The sequence below is a fragment of the Anabas testudineus genome, chromosome 8 (genome assembly GCF_900324465.2).
Source record: "Anabas testudineus chromosome 8, fAnaTes1.2, whole genome shotgun sequence".
NCBI classification, from domain to species: domain Eukaryota; kingdom Metazoa; phylum Chordata; class Actinopteri; order Anabantiformes; family Anabantidae; genus Anabas; species Anabas testudineus.
In genome coordinates, this window is record NC_046617.1 from 14,544,069 (window position 1) to 14,567,540 (window position 23,472).

Here is a 23,472-nt window from a genome sequence, read left to right on the forward strand (position 1 = left end):
TTCTACACATAACACACATTTTCTACAAAAACTCTAAAAACACAGTCAGCAGGCAGCGATAGATTTCATAGGAGTCTTTATAGTTTTGTTAGGATACAATACAAAATACAGACTTAGCACAATGTAGGCCTTAAATTGACAGCAAAGCTTTAGAGGTTCATATTCTCATTTAGGCAGAAAAAAAAAGGTCTGAATAGCTGCACACCTTAGCCTTAACTTTAAAAATATCACTTGAAGTTTGAATATTTTACAAAGCACTGATATATTAGAGTACCTGCTGTATTATTAGTTTAAAAAATGAAATAAAAATGCTGCATCTGCTACACCGAGCTTAATATTGTGGCCCCCAGAGAGGCTCAATCCGGATAACACAATCAATAAGAGAAATGTTGGGTGAGACATGAAAGTAGCAAAGTGCTTCATATATTATTTGTCTTCATTACATTCACTCTCATTCTGTACAAACACGATTTCTCTGTTACAGATTAGCGAGTAAAATAACTAACAGCTAAACATTCACATATTGCATACTGCCCGCTGGGAGCTCTACATAATCCCACTTCAGCAATCTGCCATTAGTGTTTTATTGACTTAATCCTTGGAACAGTTAATATTGTACTTTAAAAACAAGTGCAAATTTCAGATGAACACTCATACATACATATTTGTTAGAATTATAATACAAGAAAAACAACAAATGAAACAATTCACCATCAGAACAGCTGATGTCAGTGAGTCTTGTCAGCTGCACGTACTCAGTAGGGGACTAATTTTACATTCAGTGTGGTGGGCATCTTACAAAAATACAGAACATGTCAACTAATAGGAAAAGTGCTTTTGTGGTTTCTTCCGACTGACAAACTGTACAGAACGTGGGCATATTTGAAGTAAACATCTATTCCACGATAAAATGTATTTCTGTAAATCTATGTCTTATTCAAGAATATATCACAAGTATTTTATTGTATAGTTGTTATACCACGCTTACAGAGGTGACCTAAATTCGGGTTTGGAGAAAGAAAACTTAAACTATAGGACGTTACTGAGTAACTATCTTTTTAACAGTAGTGTGACTTCTATGCAGTAGTTTCATTAAAGCTTTAGACTTGACCAAAAACTAGGATACACACACTACATCATTGATAGAATGAGAAATGATCCATCTTTGATGCAAAAGACAACCCTCTCAATTAATATAACGAAAAACAAACACATACACAATACATACAGACGTGCTTTTTGGCTCAGAATGTATTAAGTAGTGTGTATGCATTTATGCATGTGGGTGCACACATGCTGTACATATGGTACTGAACACACAATATGCATACAGTCCTGTGGACTCTTCTGTGTGTTTGCTGCACAGTCAAGTTCAGACACAGTATGTGTGTGTGTGTTACCAGGCTAGTGGGGAGGCCATTCGTGGACTCCTGGGGCTTTTCAGGTTTTCTGCAGCCTGATGATCATTGAGAGCTCTCTGTGGTAAAGAATCAACAGGGTTTGTAAGCTAACATAAGATGTATTATTTCCATGGGTCCTTAATATTTTTTGAGAAATATTTTGCTAAGGTGCATGTATCTTTAATGTGTTTGTTTTATTGTTTTTCCACTGTATTTTCTCATTTGGACAATTGTGTTTTTTTAATAAGGTAACATTGACAGCACAAAAATGAACACATTTTAAATTTCAATCAATGTCCTAATGTTTGTTAATTTCTTTTTAGTTGTCATGGATGGTATTGTAAAACTATTAATTAATAATTGAAAATCTCCAAATTACAAAAGCTTGTAATAATGACATTAAAATCTTCTTCTTCTTACGGCTTTTCCCATCGGGGTCGCCACAGCGAATTATCCTTTTCCATCTAAATCTATCATGAACATCTTCTACCCTAACATTAGCCAACCTCATGTCCTCTGTTAACACATCCATATATCTCCTCTTTGGTCGTCCTCTTGCCCTCCTGCCTGGCAGCTCCATCTCCAACATCCTTCTACCAATATATTCACTATCCCTCCTCTGAACATGTCCGAACCATCTCAGTCTGGCCTCCCTGACTTTGTCGCTAACACAGGCAACGTGAGCCTTCCCTCTGATGTGCTCATTCCTTATTCTGTCTAACCTGGGCACTCCTAGGGAGAACCTCAACATCTTCATCTCTGCTACCTCCATCTCAGCCTCTTGTCTCTTTCTCACTGCTACCGTCTCTAACCCATAGAGCAGAGCTGGTCTCACCACTGTCTTGTACACCTTTCCTTTGAGTCTTGCTGACACTTTTTTGTCACACAACACTCCTGACACTTTCCTCCACCCGCTCCAACCTGCCTGCACTCTCCTCTTCACCTCTTTTCCACACTCTCCATCACACTGAACTGTTGACCCCAAGTACTTAAACTCCTGCACCTTCTTCACCTCAGCCCCCTGTAACCTAACATTTCTACCTTGATCCCTCTCGTTCAGACACATGTATTCTGTCTTACTACGACTGACCTTCATGCCTCTTCTTTCCAGAATAATGACATTAAAATAGATTAGTTAATAATAGAACAGATTTTAAGGTAAATATTTTTGTCCTTTCAATTTTGGCCCATTGACGCTCAAATGGAAAAATTGTGATGCTCATTAAAAGTGTATGTAAACTGTATAAAACTGAATGTTGTGCTTGTTCACAGCTGCTGACTTTTTAAAAGAGTCAAACAACTCTATTTTTCTTCATTTATTCCCTCTAAACAGGGTTGCAACACATTGCTGAATATTGAGATTCAACATAATGACTGTGCTACATGTATCTAATTATTAGTGAACAGACTGGTTTCTCAGGCTGTGCTCATTACTCAACACATTGTACGAACGAAAACACAAAACATGAACTCAGAAGGAAATCTAAGACTTAATGAGGTAGTTGCAGTTCAAGTTATTCATCACAAGCTGTTTGAAGAAACAAATATGGTTTGGGAACCATTAGTTTGGGGAAAATTGAGGAGGAGCTGTAGAGGATAACATGCATACAGTTTAGACTGTAGTTTAGGAAAAGATTAATCATTAGAATAAATGAACGGCAAAATAATTTCTTCTCACCTCAAACTTGCTCATAAATTCAGCAAAGATACCAAAGAAGGCCTCGGTGTTGGTGGCTTTGCCGTCTTCTCCAAAGTAAGATGCAGTTTTGCTGAATTCTTCCATTGCTCTTTGTTGCAAAGACTCCAGAGACTGAACTGCAGGATGACTGTTTTCCAGGAAGTTCTACACACATTGGAGTCAAGGGGCACAAATGTTTAATCTCTTTTACTACACTACACCGTTTCTCTTTTCATAACCCTACACAACCACAGTGCTCTGCGACTTTGGAGGTTTTTTGAAGGATACACTCATGACAACAGCAAAACGATCCTCAGAAGTTGCAGGCATCTTCTGACAGGCTGAGCGAATGTCCTGGATGGTTGTATGAAGGTCATTTAGATCTGATGTGATAGTCCTCTGGTTTACTGTAGATAGATGAATACATATAAAACAGGAAGTAGAAGTAGAAGGCTAAATACATTTAAAATTAGTAATAAATCAGTACAAGACTCATTATGTTTTAAAATTTGGGGCGAAAATGTCAAATCTACTGGGTGCAACTACTGTACCTTTGGCTGCAAATGGAACCATAGTAAGATCTTTGGAGAAATCCAACACATCTGGAAAGTGTTGACATAATGACTTCACTAGAATATGCAGGAATGTCGACTTCCCATCCACAGTTTTTGTTGTGCTCAACTGCAGAGAACACAATGCATTTATTAACTGCACTAGCATGACATGATGAGAAAGAAAGAAAGAAAGAAGCCAGTATGATGTACCTCTGTGAGAAAGTTGATCTTGAAGCCTGTAGTTTTGTTGGTTTTTGGCTGGCTGTTATTCAAGTAGTTTCCCATCGCCAGTACAAACTAATGAAAGACAAAATGCAAACATATCACACAATTCTATCAAACAATAGTTGATCTTTAAACTTAACTTAACTACAAATTTTGCAGTTTTCCCTTTTCTCGCTTGTAGGCATCAACATGAGCATATCAAGAAAAAAAAATGGTCTGGGAAAAAAAAACTGGAAAAATGAAGGTCTGTCATTTAATTTTCATTGTAATGTGTTTTCAGAACAGTCAGGTACCTCTAGTATCTTAGCCAGCTTCTTGCTAGTCTTTAGCTCCACAGAAGCCTTGTAGATACAGTCATATGCTCCCTTCAACTCCTCTGTTTTCTCCTGGAGAGAACACTTGAAGAGGAGGCTCTGCAGGCGGGTCTTGTACTCTGGTACAGATAACATCTTTTGTAGAAGACACACAACAAGCAAATAAGTGAGAAATAATAAACTCAAAAAGCAAGACAAAGACACAAAACCCAAAACACCTATACACTCCTTGTCAGGACTGTACCTGCAACACAAACTGGTCTGGCTCACTGAGTTTGCTGGGGTCCTGTCTGTACTCTTCGTATTTTTTAACCTCCTCAGCATCAGGGGCGTAAAGCAGCAGCTGCTTGATGTGAGATGGTTCCAGCCTATCACTGGCCATGTTCATAAGGACCTGACGCAGTTCCCCAGGAGACAGCTTCAGGTGGGCTATCAGGATGGCTAGTGGTCCAAAAAAAAAAACAAAAATTCAAAAACCAGAAAGATAAAATTAGATTCACAGATACTTGGATATTTGGAAACAAAAGAGTCTGTATGCCACCACCAGTGGGTATAAAATCAAGTGTAGATATGGTGAGACATAATCATGGACCATGTTATACTTACAGGCATTATAAGCCTTCTTATGGGACAGAATTTCTATTACATCTTTCTTCTTGAAGGTTTCTGGCTGGACAGATGGCTCTGGAGCAGGCACTAAAATGGGATCAGTGTTAATAAAATGCCAGAGGGCGTGAAGGTAAATGGTGGGTACATGTCTCATTTTGTCAAAAGGACAATAACAGAATAAGCTCAGATGCCACAATTTACTCTGCACACACAAGGTTCAATGGAAATTTTTTTAATATTACAGAAATAATAAAATGACAGCAAGGGACATGATTTTTGGGTCAGCTACTGACAAATAAAGAAAATAACTCAGGGAAGGAATTGATTCAGTGGCTAAATTATCACACAAAAGGGACATGGAAATGCTAGAACTAGGATAATGATGTTCTAAGAAATGAATATTACATGTGTCACTAACTCACTAATGCAGAATTCTTTACATATTTCTTTGTATTTAGAGCACTGCATGCACTTGTACTCACTGGAGCTCTTCTGTGTTCCAAAGTGCAGCTCCAGATCCAGATACTTCACCATATCATGCAGTTTGTCATAGTCTGAATTTGCTCCTAACTACCAAAGACAAGCAAAAATGGTGCTACGTTTCATATACTTTTATTATCTTTACAATTCTAAATTGAAAGTGTGTTGTAATGTAAGAGGTATTAGCTCCCCATGTCTGGACTTTTCACAGCTCACCTGTCCCCAGATAGTCCCCTCTGAATTCTCTACCTGCTCCCACCGTAGTCTCTTCACACTCATGTGGTTGGAGTCCATCCTAGACAAACTGGGCCTTGGCAATGGTGGGGGAGAGCAGGGTGGTGGAAGAGGTGGCGGAGGGGGAGGCTGCAGGTGCTCTGTGGGATCAGATATAGAGTGGGGGAGGGACTGGGGTTGATTTTGACCATGTGATTGTTTTAGGTGGGTTGACTGAGATTGTGGCTGTTGTTGGGACTGCAGCAGGTGATGTGATGGCTGAGACTGTGGTCGGGTAGTTTGGGTCGAGGACTGGACTTGGTGCTGTGACTGCTGGTGTTGGGGCAGAGGCTGGAAAGTGGACAGGGTGGACTGGTGTGGCTGGAGGGGCTGAAAGGTGGAGAGAAGGGGCTGAGGCCTGTGAGGCTGCTGGGGAGGGTGAATAACATGAATCTGATGTTGGTAATCCTGTGGAGGAGGCTGCGGGGTCATGTGGTGAATGTGGTGGATCTGAGGTGTGCTGGAGTGATGATGGGTCTGCTGGATAGAATGGGGTCTTTGTGGAGAGGGTTTGGTGGGCTGGGGGTGGTGGGTTTGATGCATCTGCTGCTCTTGGTGTCTCCCTTGTGGTGGAACTTGGGTTTGGTGATGACCTTTGAGACTTCTGCGGCTCTGATGGGAGTGGCTGTCACGGTTTATCTGAGCTGGAAGGGAAGCAGGATCCTGCTGGGCTTGGTGCAGCAACTCTGTGGAGGAGTGATGGGGCTTGGGTTGATGTATCTGGTGGGCTTGATGGAGCACTTCTGTGGAGGAGTGGTGGGCCTGTGGTTTGTGCATTTGATGCAGGAGCTCAATGGATGAATGGTGCGGTTGACCCCGATGCATCTGTTGAGCTTGATGGAGAAGTTCTGTTGAGGAGTGATGAGGCTGCATTTGCTGCATTTCATGAGCTTGATGCAGAAGCTCTGTTGAAGAATGATGAGCTTTCGATTTGTGCATTTGGTGAAGCATCTCTGAGGATGAGTAGTGGGCAATGGCTTGCTGCATCTGCTGGAGGATCTCGGGAGATGAGTGGTGGGCCTGGGATTGTTGCAACTGGTGGAGCACCTCAGCAGAAGAATGATGAGCTGGGGCTTGGTGGAGCATCTCTGCTGAAGAATGGTGGGGTTGGGGTCTCAAACCCTGATGGCTTTGGTAGATTCCCTCAGCATACTGCCCTTGATGGCTGCCGTGTGATGTTGGCTGTGGTGACGGTTGGTGTGGAGGTGGGGCTGAACGAGACTGACGTCGGTGGTGATGACCCTGGTGGGCCTGTTGCTGCTGTGCTTGGCGCATCATATACAGGGGATGGTTGGCATGGTGATGGATGGAGTCTGGAGAGGGGAGTGGAGGTAACGACTGGTGCAACTGCTGGACAGGAAGTGGCGAGTGGGCTTTCTGCTGTGTTGGCTGGGCAGGCATTGAGTGGTGGCTCTGATAGATCTGTTGCATCTGTTGCTCTTCAAAAGCTTGCTGCTCTGCAAAGGCTTTACGCTCTTCATAAGCCTTCCGCTCCTCAAAGGCTTTTTGCTCCTGGTAGGCTTGAAGCTCCTCAAATGCCTTTTGCTCTTTGTAGGCTTTTTGCTCCTGGTAGGCTTGAAGCTCTTCAAATGCCTTTTGCTCTTTGTAGGCCTTTTGCTCTTGGTAGGCTTGAAGCTCCTCAAATGCTTTTTGCTCCTTGTAGGCTTGACGCTGTTCGTACACTTGTCTTTCTTGATAGGCTTGTTGTTCTTGAAACATTTGTTGCTCTTCAAAGGCTTTTTGCTCCTCATAGGCCTGTCTCTCTTTGAACATTTTCTCCTGATATGCTTGCTGTTCCTGGAAGGCCTGCTGCTCTTGGAAAAGTTGTTGTTCTTCAAAGGCTTTTTGTTCTTCATATACCTGCCTCTCCTTGTATGCTTGTTGCTCCTCATAGGCTTGTCTGTCCTGGTAGGCTTGTTGCTCTTGGTAGGCTTTTAGCTCTTGTATGGTGGCATGAACCTGTAGGTCCTCTCTTGTTGGCAGCACTTTATGTAGAGAGTGGCGTTTAGGTGGCGGATTACTGCGGGGTGGAGGTGGTGGCGGAGGACCAGATTTTCGGCGGATGGGCACATATGCTCTTGGGGAATGTTCAGGGGTGTAGCCAAGTTGTTGCTGCTGTTGCTGTTGTTGTTGGTGCTGAGGCTGAGCCTGTGCAGGTGCTTGAGGGGGAGGAGCTGGATCATTGAACTGAACAGGTGGGGGTGGAGGAGGGGTCATGGGAGGAGGAGGGATGTGATCAGAAGAAGAGGAGTAAGTGAGAGAGGAGGCATTCTCTTCTCCACTGCTACTTTGAACATCACTCGGACTGCTCAGCTCTGGGGCCACAAACCCTCCACTTTCTTCTTCATCCACTCCCAATTCCTCTTCATTATCCTCATCTTCCTCATCTGGGAAGCCCATCTGCACAACATCCTGGCATTAACATCAATTACACTTCATTAGACCATTAATGTCAAAATGTAACTTTTTGATCAATGAGTTAAATGTATGAGTTTCTACAAATACAGAGTTTTTAATATCTTGTTTAAAACTCCAGCTCAAAACCTAAAATAACTTTATTTACCTAGTTCTACACAATCTGCTGACTCACTTTCTCTGAAAATACATAGTATAAAATGTTTTATATGCATTTACATACAGTTATTGAGCAAGTTTAAAAGTAAGATGCCACTAAAATAATGATTGCATGTGTACTTCTGTCTCCAACCCAGAAGACCCCATAAAGGCCGTTAAAATCAAAAGACTTGCATACGATATCTTCTCTTCAACAGAATTAATTTAAATAAAGTTGTTGGTTGTTGCTGCATCTTTTTTTTATTCTTTAAGGTAAGAAATTTCTTGTGTGAGACCATTTGTATGCAAATTTCTTATCAAAACATATGTTCTGTAGCCATATACAGTATGTAGCAAGGCTCCTATTTACATTTAGACACAAGGTTTGTTAGTAGTGATGTTGTATCATGGGGAATCAGAATACAAAGCACAGATTAATGTTTTAACCAAGAAAAAAATACTTCTTCTACCATTTTTTGCTAATGCAATATTTGTATGACTCTACCTCCTCATAGTCATTCTCAGGAGTCAGAAAGTCATCCACAATGGCTACCCTCTGTCCCAACTGCTCACTCAGTGCATCTAGAAAGCGATCTGTATCTTCTGAACGTGGCGGCTTGGAGAAGGTGTACCGACGCTTGCTGCTGCGGTGTGCAGGAGGACTAGATGGGTAGTCGGGTGGTTCTGGAGGTGAAGGTGGGGGACTGTCCAAGCTGATGTAGGGGTTAGATTCCCCACTGGTCTGGCTTGTCAGCCCTGGTGGGTAGAACTGAGCTGAAGGGGGACTGGGGAGAGGCTCTGGCCAGGATGTAGGTGGTGGTGGGCCTTTTCGACTACCTGAAAAGGCAGCAGATAAGGAATGTATAAAGTTATTTAAGTACAGATAAATGTCTAAAGCATCATGTTAGGTGGAATGCCTGATGGAAAAATCTCTCTACTGTCTTTCTATGATTAAATAGAAGAAAAAAACAGTGACATACTATGATAAGTTCAGCACAATGGATTATCTGGACAACCAGTCATTACAGAAAACACGTTTGATTAAAGGGGGGTCTACTATGTGTTTTCTAGTTCCGCTTCCACCATCACCATATCCTCATTATGATGGTAAGTGTTTTAGGATTACATTAGACTGCTGCCAGGCCGTATGAGATGCAAATGTAACACCAGGATGTTTCCACCCTGCCTTCATGAGTGAACAAATGTTATCTGTAGATCTCTCTCCACTTGTCTGATGCCAGCTCTGACCTTGTAATCGCCTCTTGCACACAGGCTAAAAACACAACATTTCAAAACTCTGCTCTGCTGTATATTTATATACAGTATGAAATCACAAATCCCTAACAATGTAAAAATCTAGGGATCAGTTCAGTTGAGTCAAAAAATGGGTTGGCTACCCTGGGATTTTTCAGTTCACCATTCCACTAAAACAAAAAGAGTCACACATGCACACTGTATTTTGTTTTGTATATCCAGCTCCTATGAGGTTAAAATACATTTTTACTTTTGGCTACCTGTGTTAACATGTATTGTAGGAGAGGCTGTACGCGAAGGAGGTTCCAGATCCAGCAAACTCTCAGGGGCAGGAGGAGGGCGACTCTTCAGAGACTTGGACCTCTTGGCTGAATACATGTTCTCCAATTCAGCGTACACTGCTGACAGCTTGTATGGTGGAAATGTATAGAGAAACCAAAATAAGACCTCTTGTCCTGATGATTATAAAGCCTGCTTTGATATTTATGGCATCTTTTCAATCAGTAAAACCCAAATCTTTGGGTTTTGTTACATACATTGGTGAGATTGTTGGGAGTTTCAGGAAGGGAGGTACCATCTCCTGACTGTCTCTCTCCTGGAGCCAACCTCATCCCTGTCTCCAGCACTGTGTCTGTACGGAGGCCTATGATAGAACACCCATTAGAATGACTTAAGGTAAAAACAATCCAGGTAGCTAAATCAGTTGACTGTTGTTTAGTATTTGTGTTTTTGTTAACTTGTACTACACTGCGTTTGTGATGTCACTGAAGATGAGTTCTAACGTTAGTAGTGATGACACTAATAAGAATCAAATGTGTCATGGTGGTAGGGGTGTTACTGCTGCTACTCGTCATAATAATGAGGAAGACAATGAAGATCTATACCCATGCCCAAGTGTGTGCCAATGACCAGGTCATCAGAGCTACGTCCCCTCACACTGCTCCTGTACGTGGTGCCTGTTACCCTCATGGAGCTGCTACGGCGATGGGGTTCAGGGGCAACCTCAGGCTCCGGAGGGGGAGGAGGAGGTGGTGGTGGTGGTGGAACTGGAACACACATACATATTGGCAATGCAGAGGAAGAGGCAAATGTATATGAAGAGCTCCTGAATTGATTTAACTTAATTTGGCAATCTCATACATATTATGATGCAGGGGCTATGACACAAATATACTTTGTGCAAACTGAGCAAAGGAATTAACGCGTATAAATCTCAAAAACGACATATACAAAAACTTAAAAGGACAAATGTGCTCATACCTGGTGCTTTGTATCCAAGGAATCGTGATATCTTGCTTTGACAATGCTCTTGTTCTTCATACGTCAACAGCTGGTAAACAAATTGCCAGATCACTTGTTTGGCTGGAGTATCCAGCACCGGGAAGACATCTACGATCAGGGTGTCAACATTCCTGTTGCCAATAAAAACACAGGTAAGATGTAAGAGATTATCTGGCTATCTGAGCAGCATCAAAGTTAAACTCACTGGTAGGGTTAACCATGTATTACAGGGAATGAAACACAGATTAAAGTTGCACTAGAACAATTGCATAAAATGAAATTAAATGACAGTTATGGTTGCACTGTGGGAAATAGGATGGAGATTCTGTATGGTTTTCTTACCTGTGCTGGAAGAAGTTCTCCAAAGCCTTGCAGATGGTGTACCTCTCCTGGATGGTCAGCAGGTGCTCCAGCTGCTGTCCAAAGGTGCGGCCTTGGACCCTGATACTGGGAGGTAGAATTTCTGCCACCCACTGCAGGGAGCTAAGCACAGGGGACCGGGCGCGCTCTGTGGGAACACTTCCTCCTGCAAGGTCTTGTTCTGCCAGGGTGAAGCTAGGTGGACCGTCCTCCACTACCAGAGTGGGCATGGCACCACTGCCCTGCAGCATGGACACCACCTTCTCATGGGAGGAAGTCCTACAGATATAGTATTCATAGAGACATAAATGGATCAACGTTCTTCATTCAACAAATTAAATTTCTTTGAGGCAGTTAATCATTTTTACTTTACTGGCAACATTTTTAAATCAAGTACATTTAAAATATTATTCCTACAAACAAAACATCTTCAAGCATGGAACCATATTAACGTATTTATGTTTACTAGTAATTCATTAATGCAGTGAGAGATCCACCTCATGTCCAGTCCATTGAGAAACAGGATGCGGTCTCCTGGTTTTAGACCCGCCTTATCTGCAGGGCTTCCTGCAGAACAGAAAATGAGTAACAAAAACTATTACAAAGTATAAAGTTCTGTTAAATGCAGTTTTATTACATTGTAATATTTATAGTCTACAACTGCAACTCTCAGACTCACCAGGGATGACAGAGTCAATCCACACCGGAGCATGGCCTCTGAGGGTAAAGCCAAAACTCATGTTGCCCTTGCACACTCTTACTGTCCTAAAGATAAATGTGAGCTTTGATTAATGAACTGAGGAATAACCAGATGCCCTCTGCAGTAAAGGTAAATCAGTTTAAAGTTACATGGTTAATATCATTTATTGATTAAAATTATTTTCTAGGATGAAATAATGCATTGAAGATACAGCAACTTAACATGCAAAAAGTCTATTTAACTAAGGTGGCAGACAACACTAATTGCATACAGTACTATTGCTGCAAATTGTTCAAAAGGTTCTTCTGCCCATTCTAAGATATTTGGACTGAAACTATGAATAACTCTGATTAGCATATTCAGCAAACTACTACTACAATTAAATCCACTTCCTGCATGAATAACCCTACTTAAATATAGTATCCCCAGGGAGCTGTATAACATTGTTATGAGAATCAGAAAACAAAAATGACAGCAGGCAAAAAGGAAGGAAAAACATGGTGAGTCCAAATAGGTTTGTGTTCCTGTTGGCTTTAACACTGAGGGATCTATTTTTCACTTCACTCCTCCACATCTTAGTTCACATTAATTCCATGCTTACACAGAAAGACCTGTCACAGCATTTTTTTGTGTGTGTGGACTAGTTATAAATTTGATCAGACATAAGGGGAGAGGAAATGTTATTTAAAACTGAAAAGAGTGTTGTTGATGGGAAATAAAAGCTGCGACTCCTGAAGATGATGGAAGATAAGAATACTGTCAAGTAAAATAAAAAAAAAAACCCACTGTGATACAGTCTGTCACTGACAATACAGACCTGCAGTTTGTGGTGGTGCCACTGGAGTGGCCAGCTATGAGTGAAGTGGTCTTGCGCATACCGCGGGCAGGGGGGGGCACGCCTTCTTCTGCGTGGGTGCGTGGTACTGAGCTGGCTCGGGTGGAAACCAGAAGGCGTTCAGGATGATCCTCACTCCGACTTCGACGAAGGCGGTTGCGGCTAGGGTCACTGAAGCTGCGCCCCTTGAGTCGGCTCATTAGGCTTTGAGAAACCACCTCATCAAAACGCTCCCGGTGCTTCTTGGGAATGAAGATCCTAGCAAACATTGTGGAATAAGATGTTTAGAGTAACTAGAAAAGCTCTAAAGGGAGAGGTGGAGAAGCTTCTAGTTCAGCAAATATAAAATCCCATTAAAGCAGCCTTTCATTTGAATCCCCCAAAATCCAGGATGCTTATGTGATCTGATCTGCTCCATGCCATCTAGAATACGAAGAATACTAATTGCCTCAAAAATAGTCCAGTCCACATTATCTCAAGGGATGGCTGAGACAGGCACAAGAGATAGGTCCAACACTGGTTTATGAGTCGGTGCAGATGTGTGAGAGAATGAACGAGATGAGCTTTGTTGTGCGGTCCTGTCACATTAGCTGCTGCAGTGTTCAGAATCAGTGACAGCTCATAACTAATATTCAAAAGGGAGGAAGCACAGTGCCAGTCTGAAAGAAAGTGCTCCAATCCCTCTACTGGTGTTATTTTTCTCCTCCCATGATGAATTCCCAATGCCCCTTTCTTGTTAAAGGAGAAAAAAACACACACCCTCGTACTCTTAGACGTGAGTTTTTAATATTCTGGAGAATTTGGAAGCTTGCTGCACCACTTTTCTCTTTAGTGCTGCATACACACAGATGAAATGAGGTTTGGAAAAAGAACAAGTAGTACAGTACTTGCCCTAATTGCTAGTTCAGATTCTGCATTATATTTACCAACTATGGCGTGGATATCTGATTTACAGGCTTCCTGATACTTCGTAGTAAAACTGGTACAGCTGCTGCTTTTATGACATATTTCTCTTTGTGTGGTGCGCAACATCAGCACAGATTTGTAAAAAAAGAATCCCTTTGTTTCCTCAGCACTATCACTCAAACCAGCTTAAAATGTCTACTCTCATTAAATTGCCTTGTACACGAGCTGTCTGCTGCCTGCAGTGTATATTTGGCCAATTATCTATGATAAAATGAAAAAATACATAACAAAACAAGATAAATAACCGAGAAATAGAGGATAACACTGTTTTGAAAATTGTTTTAGGGTGTGTTTTTGTTTTTTCCCTTTATATATAGGGCACTGACTCCATTCTCTCTTTTATGTGCAATTCCACACACGCTTACACAAGAAGATCTATATCCTACACCCTTACACAACACCTAATTTGCCTCTTTTCTATTTCTATTTTGCATATCTTCCCCTTATCCCACCTACAAAATGATGTTTCCTCTGTCCTCAACACAAGCCCCCCCCTCTCTCTCTGCCTTCACAATGAATCTCCAGGGTACGGTGCAGAGGAGTGAGGAGTACTTTGGTGCTTCAGAGTGCACTACTTCCACTGTGCATCCACATACACAAACTCAAACACCTCTATTGAGGCACAGCATTGCAGTTTGGCTTTCAAAGCTGTCACAGTCCCTTTGCAAGTACATTTGGGAACATTGTTAGAAGGCAAGAATTACACAATTTTCTGTTTGGTAGTTTAAAAATAAAAAAAGCACAGCAGGTTTCAACTTTCAATTGACAGCGATGTATTAAATGAGCTGACTCCATATCAATATGCTAAGATCCACACTTGAGGGAAGCTAGCAGATATGCACCAGAGATTTCTTACCTAGACAAAACCCTGACTCACTAAAGTTCACCGGCTTATGCAATCCTACACACACACACACGTCAAAAAAACACATTTGTAATTACAGTTATCCCTGACAACCTTGAACTGTTCTAAAACAAACTTTTATGAATCAGATCATATTCTCTAAACCTGTAAATCCAAGTTAAAGCACTCCCAACTAATCACAACTAACACCCTGAACTCACCATAGACAAAGATAATGAATTCAAATCAGTCAGCATTTCAGTTAGATACATTTAACCCACATATTTGTTGTTCATCATGAGAAGTAAACTTTAGTATCCACTTTAGCAATAAACTGGTTTACATTTCTGGTTAGCCATCAGTTGCATTCGATCACACAATGACATTTAATAATAATACCAGATTTTCTTCTTTGCAATCCATGTGTCAGTTGGGAGCCATTATACAGTGTTACTGGCAGTAATTGTCTAAAATAATATTAATGTAGTTTTTCTAGTCTTCACAGTATCTCCTGGTCCACCAGCCTTATGGTGTTATAAGGGGTCAATATACTTCAATGAACTCATAAGTGTATGTTACATGGTAGGACACTAATGTTGGATGAAAGGAGACACAGATATCAATCAAACACAATGATCATCTTTAGAAACTGTAACTGTTGATTCACTGAGCATGCAATAATGTTTCTTGTGTGTTAATGCATCTTTGGAACCACTACCTGTCTCATAAGGCATTGCAACCCTACAACAACAACCATAGGCTATAAAACCTATGGGGTTTTTTGAATAGTGATGAATGGTCCTCTGTCTTTCCTGTATTAATATATCTTTCACCATTTCAGATGCCATCTAGTTGCTCATACTTCTGACATTGTAGTCTTGATATCCCTACTCCTCCAGATTAAATCATCTGTGCTGAATTGAGGAAAGGCAGTGGAAAGTTTGATTATTTTGATTATCAATTGACTATTGATACATATTTATTCCCCAAACTATAACCAAAGGAAGCAAGTTAAAAAGTAAGCTATTTATTGTCTATTAAATCTGCTGTCCTTCCTTTGCAAAAGCTGCACAGACTGTACAAGCTTCTGCGTCAGCGCAGCCCTGGTCAAACAGTGTTTTCATAAATGAAGGTATAATCTTATCTACAGGTTCCATTTTAACCTTAAAAATAAACTCCAAGCAAACTAGTACATGTAGGTGACAGTGATTAAGTGCACACTGTGTTCATACAGCAAAAAGTCAACATTTCCCCCGAGGGTTATAATCTGTGACACCAGCCTGCTCTGTATTGCTATCTTGGGCACTGATATGAAAAACAGAGAACTAAAGTGATTATAGTTAGAGAGTTGCATAAAATAGTGAAAAAGATCTCCTGAGTAAACTTAGCTCACAGAAAGACAGAGTGAGAAGTCAAAGACTGACAAGCAGAGAACTGATCTGAAAAATGGCAGGAAAAGTTGTTCTAAAGTTATAAGCGGTAAAATTTTACAGTTATCTGGGAGAGAAAGTGGAGAAGTTAAGGTCTTTCTAGGCCAGGGTCATGTAACCATTGGGAATGAAGCTGGGTAGCCTGTGCTTACAGGCTATGTAGGCCACAAAACTTTCCCAAACAACACTCATACATCACCATGGCTGTTGAGACAAACTGGGGATAGGGGAAACTTAATAGAATGGGGCCATTTATGCGTTTTATAACACTCTCTACCTCCATTTCATTCTATCAGCTATTGACTTCCATTTCCTTCATGACCTCCATCAATGTTGTAGCTGCTTCTCACTGTGCTGTCATGGAAGAGAAAGAATATTTCACTTTGTATTAGTAACCCGCCTAAAACAAGTGAACAGAAACTTCACAGACTCCTCCAGTGAAGTTAGATATAGGCCTTGGGATGCCCTCAATTATAAGCAGGGCGAGAGAGTCTATAATTAGTTCTGAAGGAGGGCTAGATCAAGGACATAGCATACAAAGAGATGAATGACAACTGCAATCAGCTGGGAAACTCATTGCAAGAACCTTTATTATCATTAGACCCACTTATGCTCAATTTCACAGTTGGGCCAAGTATAAATTTGCAAACACAGAGCATAGCCTTACAAAGATTTAAGCACATAGTGGAATTAAAATGCTGCAGAAACATGCACATAATAAGAAAGAATCATCATTAACAGCAGAAGAGGTCAGTTTTGCTAAACTCACGCCGACCACGCTGTCGTCAAATAACTATAAAAACTGTAAAATATTTTTACAAGCAGCTAAAAAGTGTAACAGTAATCATGACTACAAACTTTGATAATGGACGCACTGAAAGCAGCTGCACAACAGGGCTTCCGCAGCTTAACTACATACCGTCTCAGCACAAACAACACAAAATCCAGTGAACACTGTTGAGATCAAAGAGAAAGAACCATACCGAAAGTGTCTGGACAGACTCCTATCCCTTCCCATGGCTCTTCGGGGCTTTGAGGAAGTGCCTCAGCTCAGTTAAGCAATGCAAATGCCTCACCTCTACCTCTGTGAGTCCCCATCTAGTTTAAACAAAACAACTCTCCCAGACAAAGGAGAAAGAAGAAGAAGATGAAGAATAGGAAGGTGTCCTGGATCTCAAAAGCACTTGCTGCAGGCTCGGAAAGCAGCCAGATGAAGAAGGAGGGAGAATGAAAGAGAGGGAGGGAACACACTGTAAGAGTGGCTGCGATTCACATCCCTCCACACCTCCAAAACATCCTGAGGCAGCATCATCAGCTGTTCTCCAACTTCATGTTTAGGGTAGCACACTTCTCTTGTTCCTATCTCGTATCCCATTCTTCCTCAGGTGCCAGAGCTGACCTCAGGTACTCTTCTTGGTAAAAGTTAAAGGATAATCCTTGTCCCCAAGTCATCCATCCTTTGTCTGTCATAGGTAGTGAGTGACAAATCTTCTCTTCCCTCAGTGGAGAAAGTAGGAAGGAATGAGATGAACAGTGGAGTAAGTGAGGAGGGAGAGAGGAGAGAAGTAGAGAAGTGAGGAGAGCCCCAGTGGAATTTCATAGGCAGGTCAGCACAAAGACTGAGTGTGAGCAAGAACCAGTAATGAGAATAAGTGAACATACCAAAGTTTTAACGGGCATATCTGCATGACACAGGCGAAACACAGCTGCATGTTTGACAGTATTCATTCAAATTTATGAAACAAGGGCCCAAAAAAGTTCATAAAACATTTTTAAAAGACAGAAACACACTGGAATTCAAACATTGAAGAAAGTAAAAGATAAAAAAATAGCAAAAATGGAACTGCACCCCAAGTCCTGGGGTGAGAATGGACCAGTCTCATTAATACCCAGCTCTGAGGTCTATATCCAGATACAGCATTAGACAGAGGTCTACAGATCACATTCAATTACAATAAAGCGACAGAATTACAGGAACAAAAGAGCTACTAGGTGTTCCAAAACTGGCTCTAATGACACTTCAGATTCATAATCTTTTGCATTACTTTCAAGTTTTCGAGCACTTACTAACCCTTGGGTTTTAGAGCCATTTAAGAATTGAGTGCGTCAGAAACCTAAGAGAGAATTTATTAAAAGAAGTAGGCTGCTTAAAAATAGAACACATCCTGTGGGAGGGCGAGGCAAATCAGTGAGGGGACCGAGGCAGACTGAGCAGAGTGTGGCCCATCTGGTCGCATTTTACAAGGTGTACAGAAGGAAATAACTTCTGTTAAACACACCTCACATCCTCTGATACATGACCTCCAATTACTGGGCTGATGCATGGTGGTGGGGGCAGTGTGTGCTTATGTGTCTGTCACAGGAAGTGATGTTGATTGAACTACAAGGAAAGAGACTGACAGAGTGGGAGACAAAAATACGGGAGGAGACAGTGAGTGAATAAGAGTGCATCAGTAGCAGACACATTGATTCTTCACACTTCAAATGACAACACTGACACCCAGCTCACAATAAGCTCATGCTATCAACACCCTCAGTCAAAACCACACATATGAACCTTATTATAGTGCTAGAGGAAAAGTCCTAAAAGTCAGTGGGATTCATCATCTGGACGCGCTGGGTGTCATGCACTAAATTTCATGCCAATTCTCAAGTAGCCGCTGAGATACAGGATAAAAGTTATAAAAGTTAAAGAATCGCCATTAGTCAGAAAACTTCCTCTGAGGATCTTCGATATCTCTCAGATTTTAATCACAATCCATGCAATAATTATTGAAATACTGCAGCTTTGACCAGCATGGTGAATCAACTGACCATCACTCCAAACACTGGCAACAATCACTAGATTCATGTTCCCAGCATAGCTAAATTTAAAAATGTAGAGCTGAAACATGAAATATAGCACTAGCAAGAAGGGAATACTTCCAAAATGCATTTTCACCAGATGCCTAGACATCTTATTGTCAGCAGCAGCCATTTCTGCCAACACCACCCAGAGGCATGGATCCCGAAAAACCTGGAAGCAAAACTGCCCAAGGCTCGTTCCATAGAGACACGATCACACCAGATTTCCTTAGAACATCAAAAGCTATTCCAAACATGGAATATAAATGATACCTTTCAGCCATTTTCAGAGAATACAATCCTAACAATGCCCTGCAAGATTTGCCCAGCCTAATGAGTCAGGGAATTCGCTGTTGTACAATATTACAGGACGAGCGATGACAGAGCAGGCAGAGACACAAAAAAACACGCTAAATAAATCCTTTTAAGGTCACAGTCACCTGAACTGAAGATTTAACTCATTGATATCTTAGAAAAACTCTTATTAGGAGAGTAACTGTGCTCTCTCACTGCTTAAGGGTGAGGAAAACAACTACAACAGTTCTCAGTCCTTTGTGAATAGAAATAATGTATAATTAATAGGATCGGATTGTCTGTAATAAACATTACAAAGCATTTTTTAAAGGCAGCTTTGTAAGGAAGGAAAAATGCTATCAAAGCTGTGATACAGACAGCTGTGTCGGAGGAAACTGAGATGGCTGGACAACAGCTTTGTTTTCTGCTGGAGGGAGAATCGATTAACTCACCAAAAAAAAAAGAATTGCACTAATTGACTGTAAAATCATGTCGGTCTTAAGGTACTTTGACAGTTACATGATCGCGAGTTACATGCTACAACCTTGAAAATCAGTACTTACCTGAGGCAGCAGTTCATAATTTCTTCTAGCATAGAAGTTCAGAGGAGGGACTGTCTTTATGCATGTGTGTATGAGAAACAGTGTCGTGTGCATGCAGCCCTAGCATCTGTATGCTTTCTGTTTTTGTATCTAAGCATGTCTCAACCACCAGCAGCAAACTGGCTGTAGCAGATACAAGCTGTTTGCAGAGGAGGGAATAAAGAGCTTGCAGTGATGTGCTTCACAAAAACAAAAAAAAAATTTGGTGTGTGTATCAAAGACTGCATCACAGCTGACAGGGAGAAATGGGAAAGAAAGAGACCAACAGAGAGAAAGTCAAAGTGAGAGCAAGCAATAGGAAAATACGGTGAGGCGGGATGAGCTGATGAAAAACTTGCAAGTGTGTGCAGAGGTATTGTGTTTTGGGTTTTGATTTTCTGATCAGTGCTGAAGAGGAGGAAATGCAATATGCGGCGGTGAATTTCTAAGCGTACCCTAGTGTACTGTACCTGAGACAAGAGAAACTAAAAGTGACACTCAAGCACCTAGGGGCGCCCAGTCAATGCTTGACATCACATCAAAGTTTTTTTCATATTTCACCGTGAAATACTGAGAGGAAGAGTTTCTAAAATATAGATTTTATAAGGCAATTAGGACGTTTTAGCTCCCTCGCTGTGGTTCTATTGTTATGCAAGTCTGTGCTGTACAGTGAATCCCACCGTGGAAAGACGTCTATGGATGAGCAGTTGCATGTCACTGGATTGACATTAACTGGAACCATTTTTGGACTAAGGAAAGGTTAATCATTTACTAAACACAATTTGCACTTGTTCAAATAAGTTTCTAGCTGTTTAACCGTGGTCTGTGTTTCATTGTTTGGTTAATATTTTACAGTTAAGTGTTGCAAACACATACAACTTAATCCAAATAAAACTGTCTAATATAAGAGGAGTTCACTTGTTTGGCCACTAGCACAGCAACTTACAAAGCAGCGTCACAGTTACTTCACAACAACACATGAAGGGAGCAAAATGCAAGACTAAATTCTCAACAAGTTATTTGAGAATTTAGTCTTGCAACTGATTTTTATTTAAGTACATCCAAGAACATGCACAAAATGGACACAGACACGTTTGATTTGCAAGTGAGCAACTGACTGGCTACCTGACATTGTCAATCAGCTGCTGATGCTCCTCAGTGATCAGGATATCAGGCAGAGCCTCCCCTAGACTCTCCACATCTCTATCAGAAGCGTACTGTTTCAGCACTTCAAACAGTTGTTCCTTCACATCTGGTTCCTCTCCCAATACTTCTTCCACCTGATGTATGAAGAGAGGTTTAGAAATAATTAATAATAAGTAATAATATAAGTTTATTAGAGATAATTAATCCCTCTGACAAACAAACTTATACTTCACACCCACCTTTTTATTGAACTCCACAGCCTTTTGGGCACGACTCTCACGGACACTGTCTCCACTCTGTGACAGCACCCTCATGCTGCTGCTCAGTCGTTTGGGCCGCCGGGCCATACTGAGCACACCAAGACGCAGAGGTCGACCCTGAGCGGCTTTGATCATGGCCGCTGCGGTTTCGTGATGCTTCACTGGAATGCTGTTGACCTCCATGACATAGTCCCCAGCCTTAAGACCACTGCGACCAGCTGGACCATTGGGCATGCAGTCCTCCACCATCAGTGGGCTGTCTCCCACAATGGTGAAGCCAAAACGACCATCAGGTCCTGGGGTGATGTCAATCTGAGAAGAGGAAACAGCATGGTTGCCAACGCACCATTACAAGGCTGACTGTTGTTTTTCCACCAATCATAAAAAGCCAGGTGGATTATCAGACGTCAACTCACCTGATTGATCCGTGACACCACCCCGATGCTCGGTGGTACTGTTTTGAGGGTTTGAGCCAGAGCGATCAGGGCTGGTGTACTGAGATTGGTCACATCCTGCCCTTCAATGTCTACCACCTGGTCCCCGGGCTGCAGGCCGGCCAGGTAGGCACTACTGCCCTCCACCACGGACAAGATGTAGCTGGGCCCAGTGCCACCCAGCCGGAAACCAAATGCCTCTGGCCAGTTTTGATTGGTGGCTGGGAGACCAAGGTCTGAAGGATGGATAGAAAGAAAAAAATTAAAAGATAAAGATAATTGGGATGTCACTTGAGAGGAGGCAGTATATTATTAAGGCGCACGTTCAGTGTCAATATGCACCGAGGCTGGTTTATCAGTTTGGACTTTGATACAGCTTACAGCTTTCCTTTGTAAGCAGGTGAAAATCTCCAACTACATCTGTTTTAGTGCTTGCAGAATAAGTAGAAATGTTGCCAGTCTGGTGCAAGATCCAGAGTGAGCACACTGTGAGCTGTAAAATGAAGGTCAAATGGTCCATTGGTTTAAATAGGGCACCTCACTGAAGGAGCCGTGTAGCTGTCGCAGCAGGTAGACTGATCTATCTAATTAGGACACAACCAAAGACACAAGACACAAAAGGCAAACTAAAACACATTTTTACTTTATTCAGGTTATTTCTCACTGGTCGTATCTAGCCCACATGTTGAACTGCTGGTCTTCCCATGCTCACTGGCCTCTTTCTCCTGCAGCAAAATAAGTCTGGACACGATCATTTCATCTCCACTCATTTGGATATGGTAAAGATCTATACTGTATAGGACATAATAAGGATTGACAATTCACTTCATGATATATGCTTCACAAAGTGCACTAAATTATAACCTGAAAATATATGTCAATATATGTAAGTCCTGCAGTACTTACAGCCCAGCTCTTGTTATTTACTGCTTACAAATTTATATTGAACAGTTATTTAAGGTACTGTGTATTTAGAAACTTAACTGAATCTACTGTTAATATATTTGTCAGATTCCTGTGTAATTTAGTAGAGCATTGTCTGACTCAAATGTAACTAAACTCCAGTGTGCGAAATTAGAAAAGAAAACTTGGAGATGCACAAACAATTGCCCACAGTCATCCATCAAACCACCAGCAATAAACCACTCTCTGTTTTTCTTTCTGTAATTGATCAGAGGCAGGGAAGGATGAAGGCAGAGGAAAAGTATGACACAAAGAGAAAGACTAAATTAGAGACAGAAAAAGAACAAAAGTCCATGAGAAGGAGAAAATACAAAATATATCGGCTTCAGTACAGCAAAAGCCAAATGAGATCTGCACATGGTTACATATTCAGGGTGAGATGTGGATCAGTGAGTTGAATATACAGTATATCAATTTCAAAGGCTCGATGTCAGCCGGCAGAATGAAAACATCAAACTGTAACCAATTTCTGTTCTAAAATAAATTAGGAAGTCACTGATGTCAAACTGTGGATCATAATATTTTCTCCTCACCAGAACAAAAGCAGCACTCAGGGAACTGCCAAGACTTGTTTTGGTCCTATTCTCACCAGTCTGCAACCCAGATATTCAATCTCAGCTTCAGCTCCCCTTCTTCTCCTTAACTCACCTGTGCTAGATGAAGCAGTTCTGGAACATGAACATCATGTTCAAATTATATAGTCGAGAATGAGACTCACAGAAATCTTTGGAGGCACTCCTGGTCCCGGACTTGCTCTGGCGCAGGGAGAAGCGGCCCTTTCTGCTCAGGAAACGCCTCATCCTTGCCCGGCTTGCGGCAGGGCACGTTCCAGCCAGCCTCCCTCCACCCCCGGCCTGGGGTTTGATGCAGCCAAAGAGTGCCCTCGGACACTCTTGTGCTGCTCCTCAACTCAGCTCACTGCCTCCAAAAGCCCAGCTCCGCAAATCAACTGCACCTAAAAGGTCACATCTGTAGGTTATATAGGCCTCTGCCTCCCCCTGTTCTCAATCATAGAACCAGCAATCTGTAGCTGAGGAGAGGGAGGCCGGAGGAGAGGGGAGAGCATCTGGGCGTCAGGCTCTCCATCCTGGGTGAGGCAGCGCAGCCTCAGCCTCAGTCCAAACCCTATGGCTGAGCAATGATCAGAAAACTGGGACACACTCACTTGGTCCTGAAATGGTTCAATGCAAGAAA

General features: G+C 41.8%; 1 protein-coding gene across 1 annotated transcript; it reads right to left on the reverse strand.

The window, feature by feature from the left end:
• Positions 1-81: 81 nt before the first annotated feature.
• grid2ipa (glutamate receptor, ionotropic, delta 2 (Grid2) interacting protein, a) lies at positions 82-23,203 on the reverse strand. Its single transcript, XM_026378831.1, has 24 exons — positions 22,997-23,203; positions 21,298-21,551; positions 20,861-21,193; positions 20,601-20,755; positions 12,499-12,774; positions 11,661-11,746; positions 11,479-11,548; positions 10,964-11,260; positions 10,601-10,752; positions 10,225-10,386; positions 9,877-9,983; positions 9,601-9,748; positions 8,592-8,923; positions 6,608-7,945; positions 5,477-6,568; positions 5,263-5,350; positions 4,778-4,867; positions 4,416-4,612; positions 4,151-4,306; positions 3,843-3,929; positions 3,630-3,759; positions 3,367-3,485; positions 3,079-3,243; positions 82-1,477 (listed from the first exon to the last, which is right to left on the reverse strand). Exons 1-24 carry the CDS (start codon positions 23,076-23,078, stop codon positions 1,397-1,399), a joined length of 5,997 nt encoding a protein of 1,998 aa, XP_026234616.1. The 5' UTR covers positions 23,079-23,203; the 3' UTR covers positions 82-1,396.
• Positions 23,204-23,472: the final 269 nt, after the last annotated feature.

Excerpts from the sequence above, each read along its gene's own strand:
- grid2ipa (XM_026378831.1), bottom strand. The coding sequence starts at position 23,078 with ATGAGGCGTTTCCTGAGCAGAAAGGGCCGCTTCTCCCTGCGCCAGAGC. Across the intron at positions 10,387-10,600 it reads CCTTGGATACAAAGCACCAG|TTCCACCACCACCACCACCT; the intron begins GTATGAGCACAT and ends TGTGTGTTCCAG. Across the intron at positions 3,760-3,842 it reads AGATCAACTTTCTCACAGAG|TTGAGCACAACAAAAACTGT; the intron begins GTACATCATACT and ends TGTTCTCTGCAG.